We start from the raw sequence: 21,313 nt of genomic DNA, 5'->3' as shown, positions 1-21,313 counted from the left end.
GTGATCTAGACTGCCTTGAGGAATTGGTTAGGGACGTTTCGTGGTGTTAATTGTTTTACAGCTACTCTGGAGTGAAAGCCTGCTTTATTCCCAAAGCTGAAACCATACTCTGAAGAATGTAACTTTTTGCTTTTAAACAGACAGATTTATATCAATTAGGAGATATTCAAGTCCCAGTACAGGATGTAGTCAGAATTCTCTCTGAACAGCCGCATTTTCTTTTCTGGGTCCCCTACTTTGAGTTATACCCAAGTGTAAAAATCTCAAACACACTGTTTGCTGTATTGAATTCAAATAGTGCTCATTCAATTTGCCTGATCAAAGTTGCCTCTCCCCACCATTATAAAAGGAGAGTGGGAGGTGGAGGAGAGTTGAGATATGTTTGCCTCTATGCCTTTTGGTGGAGTGTGTATTTCAAACTGCAGTTTGACTGGACCTTTACCGTGGCATACTTGTAGATGATGCTGAGACTGGCTGGCCTATCTCCTGATACTTCTCCTCTCTTCTCTGGTGTAGTCATGCAATAAGAGTAGGAAACAGATGTTGCTGAAAGCTAACAGTTTGCTGCTTGGGAGGGAGGGGAAGGGAAACAGGTCAGTGCAGTGAAAGGAGGCAGCTGGAAGGTGGCCTCAGGCTGCAGAATGGGAGGGCAGATCTTCAGCTTTCAGGACTGGCCCACACAGATTGAATAAAAGCAACTAAAGTTGAAGAAGGATATTGTTCAAGTAACCAAGGTGATCAATGGACCACAGCAAAGTTATTGTCTTTGCTAATTGTATTTATTGCAAGATTTGGCAAAGCCCTTTAAAAGAAGGTCGTACTGTTTTTGACTGTTAAGAGTATATCTTTGTAAATAAATGTCAGCTGAACTTTTATTTTTTTGAATTCTGCTTTTTCTGGTGGTTGGATGAAAACCACTGTACAGCTATATCTGACCAATACTGTTGTAAACAGAAAAAAACCACCCATAACACACAATAACCACCCACAAAACCAAGAATCAAATACCCCCCCAAACAGTTATCAAAAACAGTTTAGAAGGACATATTGTGAGTATTAAGAAGTAATTAGAATATGCTGAATTATCATAAGGAACTACCTGAAGAAAAAAAAAGCATTGGAGCATTGGTTTCAGAAAAACTTCTTCAGCTTAATATAAAGTAATAAAACTGTTACTGTTCCTTTGTAGTTACTGAGCCTTTTTGGCTGTACTTATTTTTGTCTTTAATCAATATAGCAATAAATATACTTTCCCTGAATTTCCATGAAAAGTAGAGTCATGTTATCATTTGAATTAGTTAACTGCAGCTTATGGAAAACTTAATAAAAAGATACTTGTGCTAAGTATGCAGTTGAACTCTGTGGAATAGGAGAATGCACATATTGTGTGTTTTGTGTGTGTGTTGGTAGCAGTGTTCAGATGTACTGCGTTAGGACTTCAAAGTTGAAAAGGGTTAAATTCTTAGAGGTGATATTTGGGGTTTACTTTTTTTAAGGATACTTTAATGACTTTTTAAGTTTAACTTGGGAAATATGAAAGTATTATTTGAGGACTAAAGGATTATATGAACTTGAACACTGACCAAGGTAATACAAAAATAAAGGGGGGGTTGCCGTTTGAAAAGTTAATATTTATTTGTGCCAAAATGCAAGACCTCTAAGTGCCACAGCGACTTTAAAGTTCTGCTTGACAAGGGCTAAATTAACAGTAATGTTGAAATTGTGAAGCCTAATAAAATATTTTTGTTGTGACCATTTATTGAAAATTAATCTTACTGGGACTGTATTGCAGTGTGTCAGCTGGGTTCTTACAAAGGGAGCAAATCATTTTATGGGGGCCTTTCAGTGTACTGTAGGAAAAGGTCACATTCTTCAAGGTTTTGCCTGCTAGGGCTAAATTTCAAGCTACTCTTTCTCTTACTGTTCTTCCAGACAAAAATTAACATTATTTGCTATCACAGGGCTTGAGAAATGAGAAGTGAGCTGTAGTATTTTTAGATACAGAAGTTTTAGCTGAATTTTTGCCTGTTTGCTGTAATGAAGTACTAGTTAGCCATACTAACTAACATTCTCTACAGGCAATGTGTCAGAGCTTGCTGTGTTTCTGTAATTCTAGCTACTGAGCTCAAAATACAGAGGTAGAGCAGACAAAAGACCTATTGATTCAAGCTTGATTTTATCCATCTTTCAAGGGAATGTTTACTCCTTATTGCCTGCACATTAAGGGAGGATGAAACCTTGTTGGTTTGTGATCACGAAGAGTTAATTTCCAGAGTTTTTAAAGGCTGTGGGCTAATTTTTTACAAAAGTATTTCTTATTAATTTAATATTCATGAGATCAACTAACTGACTACTAAGCAGTGGATCTGTTTTTGCTGATGAAACTTGTTACTATTTTACTTTCTGATTTTTAGTGACTGTATAATCTATTTGCTAACTTTGCTCAGTATGAAAATTTGATGGTGCTTTTCAGGATTTGGACTTGATACTAATAAATCCCAGACCTCTTGGGAAAACCTTAGTGTTGGAGAATAAGAACAGAGAAGCTGGATAAGGAAGTATGAGCATTTCCATACGTGAATTTTTGTGCTGTTTGAGGCATGACAGGTGTGTTCTGTCCTTCAGCGTTGTGCAGGAAAATGACTCAGAACATTTGTGTTAATGCCTGTTGAGAGATAGGATTGGAAACAAAATTGTTGACCTGGTCCCTCTCATAATTAGGAAGATTGAAGTTGAAAGTGGATATAAGGGAGCAATACAAAGTTATCAGGAAAAAAAACATTTACACCAGTCCCAGTAAATTTATTGTGACAGTTACTTGAGCTGAGGAAGTCTTGAATTCTGAAGGCTTTCTACCGAGGGAGCTTGCAGCTTTGTATCATGAATGAGCTTTAAGTACTTATATTACTTGTTTTCACCAATAGAAAATTTGTGAAGGTCGAAGTTATTTTTTTAAGATAATTCTTGTGAGAACCAACCCCTGTTAAAAATGAGTTATAGTATAAATTAAGCTACCTAAACTTATGAGGCAAGTTTTATTGTGTTCAAACTCATTTTGGAGAGCAGAGTTCACCTTTTATCTTCATGGTGTATTTCTAGCTAAGGGATTCTGTGTGCTTTGGCAATCTTGAGATTATTAAAAGGGCAAGTCCATACTGAATTCCGTCAAAGGGAAACCTCTGCTTATGCTTTTGCTGTGTTTTTGAAAGACCCATTTTTCTGTTTTTAGCTGAACTTGAAATTCTGTCCAGGATAATATCCAGGATATATCCCTGCTTACTTCTTGCTATTTAGGCCTGCTACTGCTGCTGCTGCTGCTGTCCATTAGTTTTGGACCTGCAAAACCACAAGGGCAGGCTTATGCTGCAGTTAGAAGTGTGCTTTCAGTTTATAGACATAAGCTGAGCTAATTTTAAGATGATATCTTGGTTTTTAGCAGCATAGGAGCTGAACAGATTTTTGAAAGACTAGTTTGCCCTAAATGCAGGGCTGTCATAGCAGGGTTGCTGTTGGTGTCCAAACTAGGTTGTTTAAAGCAAGCTCAGATTTACCGTGCTGAGCTGCAGTCACACCTCTTAGAGCTGTGTAATCATGGTCAGATGTAGATACTGTGCACAGACAGCTTCTAGTGGGCTGCAGCAGTTAAGATATGTTGATTGATGAGAACAAACCCAGGTAGAGGCCTGTATTATCCTGATAAAAGTCTCCGTTAATTGTGTTCCCCTTGCCACATCTGTATTTCAGGTCTGGGGCATATAACAGACAAGTATGAATTAGATTTCTTGAGTCTTTATTACCCAGGTAGCCTCAGTGGGATTAACATTATGTTCAGGACAACTGCTCCTTTTTAAAACTCAATCCATTGTGATTGTGCGTGCAGGTATGTGAAGGTACACACGTGTACATATGTAAAGAGAACATACTTGTGTGAGGTTTAGGTATAGGATTTTCTGGGTATTAATAATCACAACACCTGTCTACCTAAAAAATTACAAGTTTGACCTCAGAAACTGAATTTCTAGCTCAAACATCATGACAGCACTTGATTTTACACTTGCTGGAATTCCTGCATCTTCAATGACTACAGTTAGAACTGTAGGTGTTGAGAACATTTGAACATTAGTTTATCAGATGGAAGCATGGAAATTAGAGACAAGCTATGGAGCAGTTCACGTAGATACTTGACACACACACAAGGAATTAGGGTTTCCAGTATATCTTTCATAAAAGCTTTTTTTCAAAGGGTCTACTCATGTGTAAGTGATGATTCCTAAAAATGTATTTATCATTTTATGTAATATGTTAAAAGTTTCATATCTATAGTCCTTGTATACATTTTTATCATTGACAAGATAAAATTTCTGGGACTCTTCTTTATGGTAACTTTCACAGAGTCTAAAAAATGTTTGAAATATAACCATGTTTTTATTTTTATAAAATGCACAGTTTTATACACAGAGAGTTGATAAGTGAGGAGGTTGTGTTCAGTCTCTTATTTCCATTAAGAACTAGTACACATTTTAATACGTCACCATGCAGTGGCCTAGGAATATATTTTTAAAATGTCATTATTCCGTGTTTTTAAAAAGTGTGCAGTAACTACACATAATGAAGTCTGCCCTACTTCCTCTGCCTCTTCTTGACAGTTTTTCTCTTTTCTTTGCCTTGACAGTACAGAATGTAGTATCTTGAAAAGTGATTTTTTTCTCAGTCTGTGTAGAGCAATGTAGTAATAATTTTATCTGTTTGTTGGATTTGATGGTTTATTTGTAAAGTGAAATGTTATTTATGATAAAATATACAAAAGTATACGTTTTCAGGATAGAGTTTTAAACAATAAACTATATAATAAATGCAATTGATGATGACGATGAGTATTGAACTACTCCTATTTATAGTAACCAGGAAACTTCACTGATTTGTGGATTTTATTCTAAAATACAACTTGGTACTGGGAAACACAAATTTTTAGTAGAAAAATATAAGGAATTTTATATGAAACTGAAGAGTGTCCATACTCTCATATAGTGTGATGCTCCAAGTAAGAAAAATGTTCTTATTTCAGAGAACATTTGTATTGTTTGGCACACCTAAACCTACTTTGTGAAAACTCATTCAAGAGAGTTGTTTCAGTACCTTTTTTCTTATCGTGAAGATGAGCTGTCAATATCTCTGCCAAACTCTGCTTTCTGAACAAGCAAAAGGAGTATTAAATAGGTCTGTCAGCACTCAGCCCCACTGAGACAAAATGCATTTTTACAAATACGTAAGTGATGGCTAAACAAATTTGTTATATCTGAAGCAACTGGATGTTTGATTTTACCAAGCACATTTGAAAGAAATAAGTCATTTTTCCATTTCTGGTTGTGTTACAGATGGGATGGAAAGCCAGACTTCACTATGTAAGAATAGTTGCTTTGAAAAGTACCTCCTTGCACACACAGTCATTTAAATAAACAGGACTGGTTATTAGGGAAAGTTTGAACACTGTTTCTGAGAATGAATCACAGGATTAGAGTATAGTCAGGCTAGAGCTTACACCGATTTGATTGCTTTACATTAAGTTTATGTGAGTCTGTTCCTAAGGATACATTAACAGCAACAAGTGGAAGGTTAATTTTAGAGAAAGCTCTACCAAATATGTGAATTTAGTTTTAAGTGGATTAAGATGCACAAGTGTTTCAACCAGTTTTAACCTCAAACTTCACTTCCAGTCCTTTGCAGTTACCAATTTAAAAGTATCAGTGTTGAGAACTGCTGTTCTCTACTTAGGCATTTTCTCTTGTCATTCCCAGGAAAGATGTCTAGAGACCGGGCTCTCAGGAAGCAACAGCAACTGAACAATTTGGTAGCAGTGGTGACAAAGCTTGCAAAGCCTGGAGATGTGATTGTGGATTTTTGCAGTGGAGGGGTAATGTATATTTCTGTTTATGTGGTACCATTTATTTCAGCTTTCATCTTTGCAGTTCTAGGTGGTTGCTGCCACAGAGCAAAGCAGAAGTACAAATGCCGAAATTTTACCTGCTTTCAAAGGTTCTGTCACTGTTTATGAGATGCTCATCATATAATGAGTGAACAGCTGGGAACACCGAAAAGTGATTCAGACCATGTCATTTGTTTTTGTTTTCACAGGGCCATGTTGGAATTGTTCTTGCTCACATGATGCCATCATGTCAGGTAAATTCTCAATACAAAGTAAAGATAGTATGAGCTTTTGATCTCTGATGATCCCCTTAAAAAGATATGCATATAGGGAGGGCACATGACATCACGGTTGTCTCAGCAGAGGACTTAGGTTTGAAACATGGAAATTTTTAGCATAACTCCCAAATGTGTGTGGTGCTTTCCTGAGAAGATAAAAGTTGTAGGAAAATATAAAATATTTGAAAACTGATCAATATTGGCAAGTATTAAATGCCTTCAATTGTTATTGGGTTTCCAGATAATCATTTTATAGATCACAAACTCTATCACAAGTAATTCAGAGGTTTTCTCAACTAAGCTAGAAAGTTTTCTGCTTGGTAATGTTGTACTTTGATTTCTCAGTATTATTTTGCCTTTCTCCTATGTGTGAAATCTAGGTGGTACTCATAGAAAATAAGGAGTTGTCTCTGATCCGTGCTAAAGACAGAAGTGATGAACTAGGTTTAAACAACATTTGGTTCATTCAAGCAAATTTGGACTATTTTAATGGGACTTTCAACATTGGGGTAAGTGATTATAACTTTTCCAGTTCAAAACTTCAGTGTCTGGTTCATTATTCTTAGAATAACTAAAATAGCTGAGAGAAGAAAGTTCTCTATATCCTTACAGACCTTGAAAATAAATTAGATGAACATTCTCTAGAACTCTGCAGCCCTAGTGAAGAATAAGGCATAAATAGTATTTTGTAACTCTATATATTCCTGTCTTCTACTTTTTTTATTCTGTTACTAGAATATGAATTTCTGTGGCAAGGCTCAAGATTTCCATGCAAGACTGATTATTCTTTAAATCATCCATCTAAGGGCTTGTTTTGGCTGTAGCTGAGGACATTTAATGCTGAAGGTTTATGGTATATGAACAGTGCTGTTTAACTATTTGGTTGGTTTATTTGATAAAGGAAAAGAAACACAGTGTGGGAGAAAGAGGAGAGAATAAATGGTTTTAGCCCAGTCCTTCCAAGTGTAAATTTTCAATTCTCTGGCTTTAGCTTTTGTGCTAGAGTGTCATATAAATCTCAGTGGGTGAACTAAAGATCTATTTCAGGAATATCAGGATCTTGTGAATAATTTACTGAACTGTGTGTGTGAAATGTTTAATAGTTTTTCTGTGAAATGCGTCTCCAGTTTTGTGATCATTGAAATTCCTGTCTTAATTTTTGGGAGTCTATTATAAAGGTTAGTACTATGTTAAATATTTCTGTAGAGTTTTTATTTAATAAAAAAGTGTTATATTCTCTCTTTCAAGTTTTGTGACAAGGAAAATACTGAAGTATATGTCAGAAAAATTCACTTGGAAATGCTTCATTTCTGGGCCTGTGATTTCAGTTTCTGTGACTTGATTTGTCTATTCAACAGACAAACCTGGAGCTTTCCCTTTTTGGGAGACCTGTGTCAGTATCAGCTTCAGAATTAGTTTACATCATACCATGATTCACTCTTCAGCATTAGCTCATTAACCTAGGATTAACTTTCCTTGGCATATTTAAGATGGGAGCTGTCTGGTTTGCTGACCTATGTTTGAACATAAAAATATAAAGTTTATACTTTTATATAAAGCTACTTTTGCCTCGTTATGTCATAAACACTGGTCTGATACAAAAATGGATATAAATACCATAATACATAGATAAATAAAAAGTTTATCAATGTACCATATTTAAACCCATCTTCTGAGACTTGTAAAGCTATTCACTCATTGCATGACTTCACCATTTTCAGTAAAACAATAGTGTAAATGTGAGGAAGGACAGTGACGAATTCACTGGTTATAGTACTTGAAATTTAGAGAGGTATAGAAAAATGAATGTGACTGAAGTCACCGTCTCTGGGTTTGGTATTAGTTTAAAATAGGTTTATATGCATTTTAGTTACCTTGATCAAATGTACGTTTTTTAGCTATTTTTTATCTGTCAGGAGTTCAAAAGCAGGTTAAAAAACCCTGTGTGAACCACTTCCCTTTTGGTCTGCATGAAATTTCTGCCCTTATGAACTCTTGGGATAATGATGGTCAAGGTTCTGAAACAACATGTTTGAGTGCCAAATGTACTGGTGCATTGTACTATTACATGTTGTAGTACAACCACCTACCACAATAAATTATTTCAGTCTTAAAGTGAAAGCTTCCAAATACTTACGTGCAGTGTTCATTTACATGCCAACACCCAGAGGAGTCTGAGATCTCAGCTGTTTTTAATATTTCTGTAGTACTCACAGTATCTCAGCTAATTTGTGAGAACAAGTTGAAAAGTTTAACATTTGGTTGGAGAGCAGGGATATTTTTGAGCGTGTTGAGTACTCTTATTTTTAAGATCACTAAAGTAAACCTGAAGTTTCAGGAAACATTCTTTTCCCTTTGCTTTTCTGTGTGCACTGGACTGTTCTGGGCAGTTGCAGTACCAGAGGGCTAATACAGGACAATGGTCTCACACTGCATTAGCTCTGTTGCTCTCATCAGGGGCCACTTTGCTTTCCTGTGTTTACAGGTGTTTGGATTTGTGGAACAAATATCTGCATATCTGCTTTAGTCTTCACAATTTATTTTGTTTCAGACAGTGAGTTGGATATACGGGATATCCTGAGAAAGCTTTGTTGTTAATTTTATCATTTTTTTTTTCCTTAAGTAAATTGGTTCTGAGAAACACGAAGAAATCAGTTGGTGTAACAGGTCATATAGGCTCAGCAAAGCTACTGGTTTTATCTGCTGCTGTTTTACGGTCTCTTTCAGATGTGCAAGCAAAATAAAGATCTTTGTTTTCTGCTTGGATAGATGAGGAAGTAACTATAATTACATTCCATGCTAATCTGATAGCTGTGATATTGACTCTATTTCTTATGTTAAACTAGTTTTATTCTTGTTAAATTCATATGAGCAGAAAACTTTCATTGTGAAATTATTTTCTTGTTAATTTTGTAATGTTCTACTTGAGAAAAAAATAGTTGTTTCCGTCTGTATGCAGTTACATTTCAGTTGAAGATTAATGGTCTGCTCAGCTGAGCTTACAGCAAGCAGAGTGCAAACAAAAAAAGACTTTGTTTTAATCTATATCTGAGAGCAAAGGTTTTATCTTCCAAGTGCTCTACCTTGAAAAACAACTTTGAATCCTGAAATCTTTTCCCTTTAAAGCTTTACAGTGAACCAAAAGCAAAGAAAACAATGTAGTTTTATAAATCCACACTGCTGCATAAAATTACAAATGTCTCAAAAATGTCCTTAGTTCAATGAAAACACAGAGCAATATCTATGCACCAGGCCTACTCTTTGGGGTACAGAGTACATGGGACGAGGCAGAGTAAGTAATGTCTTCATTTCACCTGGCCTGTTTGGCATCACAGAGATGAGAAAGCTGCTTGCCTTTCCTTGCACTTTACTGAGTACTGCCGTAACTTGCCTTTTTGTAGGAGAGTATGAAGAATTTGGGTGCAACCAAATGTGCATTGCCCAAACACATGTCAAGGTTCACAGGTAGTTGTGATGAAATGTTATTCTAGTTTTAACTGAAGAGCCCATCACTAAGAAAAAGAAAGAAAACATTAAGGAGAAGAAAAAAAAAGGAGGGCAAGTTGTGTTTGATGCTTCCCCTCACCTCCATTGTTAAATTTTCTCCTTTGAATGTGACCTTCAGGTATATGTGTTACTTCTCTTACTGCTAAGTTAAAATCCAGTTTTGAAATAGTTCTTTGTGTTTCTAAGTCCTTTTTGCTTGACAAAAACCTTTGACTAATTACCACAAATAGTTTCTCTGTAACTATTTTTCTAGAACTTTGTTTTTAATTTATTTGATATCACAGTGTTGTGCACTTCCATCTGAGTACTTTTGGTGAGTGATGCTTCTTCGGTGTTGATGCTCAACAGGATTGTATTTAGAATGTTGCTGTAAGGAATTTTCTTGTTTCCTTGGTTTTTGTTTTTACTGCTGTAGGTGGCTCTGCACGCCTGTGGTGTGGCCACAGACATGGTGATTGAGCACTGCATCCGGGCACGGGCAGCCTTTGTCATTTCCCCGTGCTGTTATGGCTTCATTCAAAACACAGTCAAGTTCAAATATCCACGAAGGTAAACGAAAGCTAACAAGATAAGCCTTAAAATATCAACTTAAGTAATGGGATAAAATACTAAGAGAGTATAGAATTAATCAGTTGAGGATCATTGCGAGTTTCTGGGCTAAGCTGATTCACACTTAGAATGAAACTGTTTTCTCCTTTGTCTATGCCAACCCATCATGAAAGGGAGGCAGATTGGTAATTGCTGGATTATTTTTTTCTGGATTCATCTTTCATAGTTCAGGAGACTTTGTGCAGGGAGCATAGTAGATACAGTATGTAATATGCAGACCTTTTTCCTTTAAATCACAAAGTTAATAGAAAACTCACGAAAATTACTGTAAGAAGGGGAATTGACATTTTAATGTTGCAGAAAGATGTAAGCAATCAGCTTAAGAAGTGAGTCTGCTTTATACCATAGTTTACTGCTCGTGAAACTTCTCTGATTTATTCCCAAGTAGACAAGCTCTCCTGTATTTCAGTTCATATTTTTAGTACTTTTTCAATGGACTGTGTACATATTTTGTCTTCAAATCCGCCATGTGGGAGATACTTATGTATCTTATGCTTAAGAATTTTAATGCCTTTGCTACAAATAAAATTTAAAAGATAAGCATAAAGTGGCAGAAGGTAAGAGGATACAGCCTTCTCAATCAGAACTAGGTGGCAGAAGAGGGTTGTGTTTTGGTTGGCTTTTTTTTTTTTCATAAAGCTGAGCTTTGCATTTTTGATGTCCAAGATTTAATTCTACTAGGAACTGACAGAAGTATATATTTTCTAAAATAACAAACTGAAACATGCAATCTGACAAGGAATCAATAAATCTAAAAAATCTTATGCATCTATGTTAAATATTTTTCATATTTTCATATTCTTCTGTAATACCCAAGTGTGCTGGCACAGAAGCATAGAGAGTAAATATTTAGAATTTGTCAGTTTGATAAGCTTTGGATTTAACCGTGTTTTCTTAGTCCATTTGATTCTTCCATCTCTTTGTGTGTGTCCATTTTTGTTTTCTCTTGAAACACAATAGAACAAATAAGTTTTCTTAAGGAAGAGGCTATAAAATTTTAAGTCTTCTAAAACTAGCAGGCAAATAGCTTTTCTCAGTTGGCTTGTTTTAAAATTGACTGTATAATGTTGGACTTTTGACCAGTTACGTTTTTGGACCACTAAGACTAGAAATGCTCCCTATGTTAGAAAAGTTTTGTTGCTATAGATGCTGCAAGAATATAAATTAGGGTTTTGTGTTTGATAAAATTTTGAATCTAGCATCACAAGCCTCTGTAGAAAATTATTAACCCTATTTCGAGCTGCATTTTAGGGTTTGCTTTTTCTTTTTTTCCTTATGTTATATGATCATAAAACATGATAGTCTGCCCATATCCCCGTAGTGTCTGTGTTCTGTAGTCCATTCCTTTGTAGAGGCCCCTTACTTTTGTAATACAGACAAAATATATGCTTGTCTAGAGTATTATTAAATATATATAAAGTATTTATATGACAATGAGGAAAGAACAGTAAATCTGTGTTAGTATTTATAATGATTTAGAGAGAGAATATTTTTATGAATAACATAATAGGGAAAAAAAGACACTATCAGGTACACTTTTCCTTTTCTAGTGAACAGGAGCTGCAGTGGGGTTTGGTATTTTTGAAAGCCTTTCTGTAGCATACAGATACTGCTACTTTGTTTAAAATGTGTTCAAGTATTAAATAATTGCTCCTACTTTCCACCTCTGCTGGTTTTAGATGTTAATTAAATTGGTCTATTTATTTTTTTTTCAGTCATCAGTTCAAAGAAATTTTGTCCTACAAGGTATGTAAAATGGCAGGGTGGGAAGGTTTATGTGCAGTTTCCTGTGTTTCACTGGGTCATCTTGTCGAATGAAATATAGGTGGTTATCTTTTAATTGCAAGGAGTGTCATGTGTTATGTGCAATGTTCATTAATAGTGCAGATGTCATTGTGTTTTCTCTCCACCATCCATGTTTTAAGGCTTTTTTTCTTCAGTAAAATTAAATAGTTTCTCTACAAAAAACCCCTTGTTTTATCATAATGTATAAGTGAGCCATTCCTAAAGTACTTCAGCATGTATCCATTAACAATTACAAGGTGCCAATTTATTTAAGTCTTAAATAGAGCTGTTATTTTCTAAAAATCATTAGATTTTTCCCTCTAATTTATGTCTAAAAGATTGGACATACCAAGCAGGAAAAGCTTGTACTGATCATCAAGAATTTTATGGAGGATTGTTTTAAAAATGTTTTTCAAAATTATTTTGAAAGTATTCAAGTGCATTTTGACCCTGCAAAGGAAGGGTCTGTGGAGATAGTCCGAGAGAAATGTGGGAGAAAGAATCAATGAAGCACACAGATCTGACAGAGTGAAGATAACAGGGGAGTGAAAAAGGACAAGAGCAGAGAGGTGGACAGCAGAAAATTGGTACTGATCTGTTAAACTTTGTCATGAGCATTTAGATGCACTTAATGTGCATGGAAAGAAAATGTTTCCTTTTGAGAGAAGCAAGGTTATAGAGAAACTTTACTAAATTTACATGTCACACCCTAGACAGAGGTCTTGGTGTTTACAATGTAGAAATGAATTTTGGAGATGCAGAATAATTCTTTATAACAGAAATATGAAAGCAAAGGAAGGTATTTGTAATATCCAAATGTTTTTTGGGGACAGTGAGCAGTGCAAAGATGCTGTATGTGGCAGGAAAATGGAGATTATCCTTTTTAATCCTCAAATGAGGGGGAGTTTTAAAAATTAAGAAAATTTCCAGCTATCTTCTAGGGGAAATTCAGTTATCTGCTAATACACTAATCTTACATTCATGACAGTCTGGTTTATGTACACTTTGCTAATTTACGTGGAAATAAATGCCCACAGGTTGAGATGACAAAAGCCACACAATGGATTTAGACCTGTCATTGTTTTTCCCCTTGTTTAAATTTATGTGTTTCTAACACATAATCACAAAGAACTTTGGTTTCAGTTCAGAAGAAATTAATTTACTAACATTATTAAAATAAACTAGTTAACAGTACAGAGGGAGATGGTGACAGTATAAAGTCAGGGATGCCTAGATTAGAATAGTGTGTATAACTTCATTACAACTCAGTGAATTTTTTTCTTAATTTGTTAATCCATGGAGATTTAAATCACAGGGTTTGTCAACACTGTAGATTCCATCATTTTATTATTTGTGTTGCAAAGGGCACAGGAGTCAAAGACAAGGCTAGAAAATATTGCTGCTCTTAATAACATAAGATTCTATACAAATGGTCTAGGCTGGTTGGTGCCTCCAATAATCCTAGTTATAAATAACTTTTGTTATGCAGCTAGCTGTATGCATTTTTATATTTCATATTAATAAATTGTTACAGGTTATTGGCTAGCAGCCAAAGTTGCCATGTGTTAGCCAGACATTGTTTGTGTCACCCCCTCCAGTTCCCATTTTAAATTAATTTCTCTTATCTTTTATTTTCGTGAGATCTAAAAAGACATCCAGCAGTCTGGCATTTCCAAAACTTTTTTGATGAGAACATTATGCTGTAATTCATTATTTTATAGTTGCAAAGAATAAGGTATCTGTAGATTTCTACCATGATATATTTTGAGACTGTTTCTCAAGACACAAGGAGAATTAGAAAGTAGAACTGTATAACTTTGCATATACTTTTTGCTTTGGAAATTTAATAGGAATTGAAGGTAAGGGTGTTCTAGTAAGCAAGTTAACTGTTTATGCACACACAAAGTTTGGGCAGTTTATAACCTTCATTATTTTAGAAGTGATTTTCTTCTTATTTCTGAAAATTTAATGTGTGTCATGGGTAAACAATGTAGTCATAACATGCTCTAATTTATCTCTTTGGATCACCTCTCTAAGAAGCCAAGGCATTGGAGTCAGTCCAGATTTTCAGGTTAAGTGATAAGGCTCACCTTGGCTCTGGTCTGGTCCAAAGAGCTGGAACATTGATGTTGCAAAGAGCCAAGTTGTATTGGGTGCCTGAAGGCTGGTGAGGAGTTGTGTGCTAAGATGGATCTTTTCCCTCTCCTCTAAATCCCTATTTTTCTCTCCAAGCTGCCTGTCACTGCTGCTTCTCTCCTAGTAGTGGCCACATTGCCCATGGCCCTTTTTTGTCCTTTGTTCTCCAGTACTCATGTCTGGGTTGACATTTTCAACTCTTTTGTACTACAAAAATAGCCACATTTGAATGGAACTGGGTGGGTTGAGTAAATGTAAGTCCTAAATGTATTATAACACGTTCTCATTTTGCTTCCATATCTTTTATGAAGCTGTGAGCTGGAAACCTTCATGCCAATGAGCTGTACTAGGGAACAAATATCCTTACCTCAAGATAGTGTAAATTTGTTTAAATTAGTAATATTTGAGTATCAAATGGTGATAATATTTTATTTTATAATATATAAGAAAATTTTTTGCAGTCAGGTGTCTATTAAATTTATGAGTTGGATGAAGTGTACGGTGGGGTAGATACCATCTTGATTTAATATGAAGCTTTTTAGTGGAATAGAAACTCTTGGATGTTTATATCCCTCTGATAAAAAGGTGGAGTAAGTATTCTTACTTCAGAATACTGAAAGAACCTGAAGTGTCCTTAGGTGAAGTTGCTCTCTCCATCTGGTACAAGAACCAACTCTTTAATGTCATAATTTTTTATCAGGCAAGAATTAAAAAAAAAAATGTTTTTGATGCAAGACACATGCCTTTTTTTGAGAACTATAGCTCTGGAAGTTTTGCTTTGGAGAGCACTTTTTGTTGTTGTCCATTTCTGTTTTCTCCCTGTGACATTGTAGGAGACTTGGGAACATTGTACAATTCTAAGATGGTTCTGATTTACGCTGTCCTGTACTTAATATTGCAGCTGTCCCAAAGAACACAGCGGTCATCAGAGCATTCATTTCATTGCTACACCTGCAAGGCTTTTTCTTTCACCATCTGGCTAACTTGCATTCCTTGGCTTTGCTGGTCTTTGAGCAATCATAATGCTGACATAGGTGGTGGGATTTGAAGGCAAATGAGGATATGGGGTTCTGCCTGCTTGTGTAGTGATCTAAACAGGGAATGAAATGCATCGTCCACTGCACCATCCTCCTGGGTGACAGGATAGGAAGAAATCAACAGCAGCTGTTGTAGAAGCCTTTGCAAAAATTCCTAGTGGAACAGGGATAGGTTGAAATTGCATTATGATAATTTTGATGGAGGAGACTTTCCTATTCACAGCCAGGTATTTTTTGCTTTCAGGATCTTTTGAGTTGATCCTGACTGGATTTGGCAGGGCAGAGGAAGTTTGACCATGAGGCTGTTCTTCTGGGATTCAAAATCACTGCTTGGAGAAGTGTGCAGTAGTTCAAATCACCTGTTTAAGAATTTTATCTTGGCTGCTTATTGATGCAGAGGTGCAGCCCTATGATGACTGCACTAAAAGAAGACTGTGTTGCTTATCAGTTATTGAAGGCAAAATTAGTCTGCAGTATGTCTTTGAAGAATGCTCTCTTGTATACACTGCATCCAATTCAAGTGCTGAAAATAATTAGAAAGTTTAGCAAGGAACAAATACTGATGAGGAGAAATGAGATAGTGATTACAAAATCTTGATTTACACACATTTGCAGAATAAAAATTGGGATTTGCACACAGATAAATTTTCTAGAAATACAGTCTTCAGTGTAATAGCACTTTTAATACTTTTAAACATTTAATTAGATTTTTCGTGCTTTATCTTCTTTTTTTTTTTTTTAGGAGCACATGATTCTTTGCAGATTTGCAGATCAGACAGCTGTTCAGCTTCCACCTGAACGCAGGCTAATTGGTATGAATTTCCGCAGCTGCTGTGTAAACCATCTCAGTAATGATTTCACTTGATATATAAAGGAAGAAGTAGACCTTTATGAATGGGGCATTAAGTTGCTGTCTTCACATAAAACTTGAAAAATTTTAGTTTTGTCACATTTCACTCTTACTCTTCCATTCTGTGGTATAGAAACACTTCCCCTATGTCAAAATCACCAATACAAGATAGAGAGTTTGCATTTTACTGATTTGGTTTTTTATTTTATTTTTTTTTTAATTGCTTGACCTTTTTTTTTCCCCTACCATTTTATGAAGAGCATGAGATCTTAGTAAAGTTCACTGATGTCCTGCTACTGCCAGTTCATCTTCCATTAAAAGCACAGACTATTCATAGTAGTGACTTTCACTGTGCCCCCTTTGTCCTGCTCATAGTCACTGGGGATAACTCTCTTAGGAGGGTAGACATCTAATGCCAGCTGCAAACAAAAAGGGTAAATTGCAGAGGTTGGGCTGGCTTTGGTCAGAAGGACAGCAAAATACAAACTACTTCAAATACGTGGCGTAAGCTTTGACTTACAAAAGCGTGGTCCTTGTTCTGATGGAAGCTGTAAATGAGCTTCCAGGTCAGAAAAGACAGACGAGGCTTGGAACTCTAAGAACATAACTCTGAATTCTTGGCTTAGAAGAAGTACTTACAAACTACATTAAAGCAGTAGTAGCAAATAATCATAATGTTCTTTAAAAGCTTAATTTGAAGCATTCAAGAGATTTCTTATGCTCACTGCACAAAAAGAAAGTTATGCAGATTCTGTATACAAGCTGATGAGAAATTTTGCATCTTCTTTTGTTATCATCACAGTATTTGAAAAAAAGAAATTAAAACGGGCAGTGTTCAGTTACCAGTGTAGCACCCCACACTGTGGACTGAAAATTGAAATAGGACCCAAATTTATTTTTTGAAAGATTGGAATTTTTATCTGTTGACCATGTCTGAAACTGCAGGGTTTTTTTCCACAAATGTAACTTTCACATGTTTTGTTCTGACAAAAACCCATAAATACAAATCTTATTCTCCTCTTCCCCTACATCATTGCTTTTTCTGTTTTCAAGAATGTTACTTTTTCTTAAAGTTCCCTGTAATATTAGTCTGTTTCATTGAAGATGGTTCCCATTTCCCTGTTCTGCTTCAGCTTTGAAACTGGTTTTGTGGGAATACTGTTTAGCAGTATTTTTACGTTTTCCTTGCAAACAATTACATGCGATCAGTGTTACAGTCATGGTGAGAACATTTTTGGTAAGTGCATGAGCAGGTATTGAGAAAACTGTGTATTTCAGTTAATGAGAGTATTCCTGAACAGGTGGAGGCTTTTTCTTCTCTTGTAAATGGTGGCAAAAATCACTTATTCTGCTACTTCTTTAATATTTTAGAATTATATTGTAAACTACATTTTAGCAATTACCATTGAATTTATGTAGCTTCAGATAAGTGACAAATCATTTGCTTTCATTACCTGTAAGTTAAAATACAGCATTTGTCTGTGATTGTCATCGCTGAAACAACACATTTGTCGGATGAGTTATCACTGATTTCTGTAGTATCTCTGAAGGTAAAAATATACAGTTGAACTCAGTTCTGCTACACACAGCAATTGCCTTTTAAATGAACAAAGTTCTGTGTATCATTGTCACTGGAAATGTGGATTTTACACACTATATGCAGCAGTGCAAACAGAATGGTTAAATGGCTTTGTGGACATTGCTACAGCCCACCTGCTCACACAGAACTGCTCCATGCATTTCACACAGTCTTACTGAGAGCACCCAGGGAACCAGGCCCCAGTTGTGACAATCCCAGCTGCCCTTTAGTGTGTACACATGGAATAATAAGGATGTTGCTGTCAGTGGCAGGAATGTGTACATACCATTTTTTTCAACCAGCCACAGAAGGTGATTTTTCTATGAAGCAACAAATGTGGGAAGAATAGTACCACAAAGAGTAATTTGCAGAGTTGTGGCCTGGGTTTATAAACTGCTAATTTCTCCCTGCAACATATAGATCCATACAGAATTGAGTTGCAAAGTTCTTTTTTAGGCCCTCCCTTAATATTTTGTCTCTAAATTGTCTCCTACCCAATTACTACCCCTCTCAAATTCCAAGCCACCAACAGAACAGAGTCCAAATGTCATAATGTTGGTGAATTCAAAGTAGTGAAATTATTTTGTAACTAAGGAATTCAGCTGAGAAGGAGAAGATAGTTCTGGCCATCAGCTCACTGTGGAAGGACAGAATAGATTGGATTGAGTATTGTATTAAAGTGTGATGTGCACCAGCTGTTCTGAAATACAAGGATTCTGAGGAGCATTTGTGCCACCCACCAAAACTTCTGCAGGCACCTAACCAGGGTGCGTAACAGGGCTTATAATGGTGCAGATGCAAAAGCTCTGTATACATTCAGGGAAGAGATAAGCAGTTCCAGAGGAGCTCCAGAGGAATATGCCAGACTCATATCCTGATGGTAAACACGATGTGCTCCTGTTTCTTCCCTTGGTCTCAGACCCCAAATATATTTAACTATGGAATTTTGTCAGGAGCAGGAAAAGAGGTAGGATCATTGGCTTTGAGACTGATGGAGGATTGTGCCCTGTTCAGGACTTGAGACTGTATGACTATTAGTCATAAAATGTTTCAGGGAAGTGTTAAACCTTTCTTGCAATAGCGTTTCAAACTGCTGAAATACAATCTGACAAGTCAATTTGGTATTTCAGAACATAATAATCAATTATAATGAGTAAATAAGTAAAGACAAATGGTCCCATCATCTTGGCATGGCTGTATCGTAATACAAATGTCTAAGCTGAAAATCTCCATTTATCCTTCCTGTTTTTCTGCAGATAAATCTGAGATAAGCTTAATTTGCATTACCAATGTAGTATTCTTGTTTACAAGTAGTTACATTAATATGTCTCAAATCAGTTAGACTGGATAACTTTTTTGTGTTGTAGTCTTTTGTTGAAGTTCAATAATCAGAGATTTTCAGATTTTAGATGAAAGTACAGGAAGAAAACAGTTATGGTCATAAAGGGAGTAGAAGTTTGGAAATTCAAGGAGCTAAGGGGTAAACGAGGCATTTTTCTTCCTCCTGTGGCTTTTACATTAAAGTATGGATTTTTCTGTACATTTTGAGAAAGGCACGACTGTTTTTAAGCTTTCTCCATATATAAAGAGTTAATAATCTTCTCAAGATCTTTGCTAAATGAGGGTTACAAGTCACAGATGTGATTTGGAACTATTAAAGAGTGTCTATTTGAAGTAAAACAGATTAAGATGGTTTTTAAAGTAGATGTGGAACTTATGTTTAGATGGCTTACTGATGTGTTTTCCTAACATTAAATATTGAAGTGCACGTTTCTGATAACATTTCTACATTCTGAGTTTCCATGCTCTCCCTTGCTCTCCTTTTAGGAAAACAGTGTATGGGGCTTGTGGACCTGGATCGGGCATGGGCTGCAGAAGAACAGAACTACTCTGTCCAAGTTATATCTATGGAGCCAGAGAGTTGTTCTCCAAAGAACAATATGTTTGTGGGCACCCCTACTTAGAGTGTGAAACTTGCATTCGATTCGAAATAGAACATAAATCTTCAGTGCATAATGACATCCAGCAGATAGAAGCAGAGCTGGGAACCAGACATCACGCATCTTGAATGCATTGCACTCGGAAAAGGAAGCAGCCCAAAAAGTCTTAAAAAGCAAACTGCATGCAGAGCATCACAAATCAACTTGCGATGTGTCATTAAGCAACTTTTGGTTCTCTTCTGAGAAGTTTCTGGATCTAATGACTGTGCATGGAATTATATCCATCTGTAAAGATTTAGAAAAAAGTTGGTCTCATTGAAGGGAAGGTGGTTTCCTTTTCAGTAAAACTGTTTCTTGGCTGCTTGAAAATTGCGTTCGTGGTCAAAAGCTGCGTTTGGGTTTATAAGCGGAGCAGTTATCAGCCAGAAGTGCTGATCACTAGAGGAACAGAAAAGATCAGATTTACGGTGTTAGTGAAGAAGGATGTGGAACAGGTGGTGGCTTGACTTTGCTAAAGAATTCCATACTACTGTAGGAAGATTATTTTTAATAAAAGTTCATCAGATTACTTTGGGCCTCATTCTGTTTATTAAAAATGTATTCAAACTTGCCAGTCATTTTTTAACAAGATTTAAGTATTAAGTATTACACAAGAATTCTGTTAGCAGGTATTTGAAATTGTGTTTGAAGAAATCAAGCCCCTAGTTATCCATTGACCAGATAGTGGGAGCTAGTGATGATGTCAGCAAATGCATACTTCATTATCACCTTTGCTAAGTGAAGTGTATTCAAGTGTATTTCTTCCTATTTGTAAAAAACTCTGCTGACAGAAGAAATTTTTAAGAATAGTTCCTGCGTCTATATACTCTATCTTCATTGATTTTGTTATCAGTTTAAAATTTGGTCCAAGTTGCGATTGTGGAACGATTTGAAAAGATCAGTCACAGTCATGTTACTCTAAAATGAAAATAAGCCTTCTGTGTTCAGTTTTCTACCCTAATTTAAAATCATCTGTTGAAACTAACACAATGGAAAATAGCTCCTAATGAAATTTTTGCTGCATGTTTAAGGGTTTTACATATTTATGAATTCTGCCATGTTTTAATTTAAATAATGATAAGTTTGAAAACTGTGAACATAGCTTCAGTGCATGTGGCAAGCTGAATTACAAACAATAGATATTAGAGGGGGAAAAGGACCCTGAAATATTTTATTCTTCATAGATACTTAGATATCTAAAAGATCTAAATGCTTGGGGTTTTTTTCATGTGAAAAACTGAAGGATGCTGCCCACTTACTTGGAAGCACAAAAGTGAGCAAGTAGGAGTGAATTCCTACCTTTAGCCTGAGTTCTGCAACTTTTTATAGTTACAGGAGTAACTGGAGGTTGGTATGGCAATGGCATAAATGGCAGGTATAAAATACATGGTGATACCAATTATCTCCAGGGTTTTCTCTCATACTTGCCCAAAGAGAATTTGCTTTCTGAGATGGTGGTGTGTCAATCTGAACATGTTAAATTACTTTTCTGGAGTGAGAAAATGTTTCTTCATGGCCTTTTTGTGCTGAAGGAAGAACTCATCAAGGTGAGATACCTGTTGGAAATTTTGATGCTGTTTACAGTAAGGATTTTCATACTGCTCTGCTCCAGGCAATGGGTAGCATTATC

At 35.9% G+C, this 21,313-nt stretch overlaps 1 protein-coding gene across 3 annotated transcripts in view; it reads left to right on the top strand.

The window, feature by feature from the left end:
* GSTCD (glutathione S-transferase C-terminal domain containing) overlaps positions 1-20,212 on the top strand; it is a 61,624-nt gene extending 41,412 nt beyond the window's left edge. For all 3 annotated transcript variants that reach the window (XM_027635558.1, XM_027635557.1, XM_027635559.1), the window contains exons 6-12: positions 5,796-5,911; positions 6,133-6,177; positions 6,582-6,710; positions 10,124-10,257; positions 12,033-12,063; positions 16,018-16,087; positions 19,532-20,212. In XM_027635558.1, coding sequence (XP_027491359.1) covers positions 5,796-5,911; positions 6,133-6,177; positions 6,582-6,710; positions 10,124-10,257; positions 12,033-12,063; positions 16,018-16,087; positions 19,532-19,668 — 662 coding nt within the window. In that variant the 3' untranslated portion in view covers positions 19,669-20,212. The remainder of the gene's footprint in view (positions 1-5,795; positions 5,912-6,132; positions 6,178-6,581; positions 6,711-10,123; positions 10,258-12,032; positions 12,064-16,017; positions 16,088-19,531) is intronic.
* The last annotated feature ends 1,101 nt before the right edge of the window (positions 20,213-21,313 follow it).

Source organism: Corapipo altera, unplaced genomic scaffold, assembly GCF_003945725.1.
Source record: "Corapipo altera isolate COAL_440 unplaced genomic scaffold, ASM394572v1 22b, whole genome shotgun sequence".
NCBI lineage: Eukaryota > Metazoa > Chordata > Aves > Passeriformes > Pipridae > Corapipo > Corapipo altera.
This window is presented reverse-complemented; position numbering and strand designations above follow the sequence as displayed.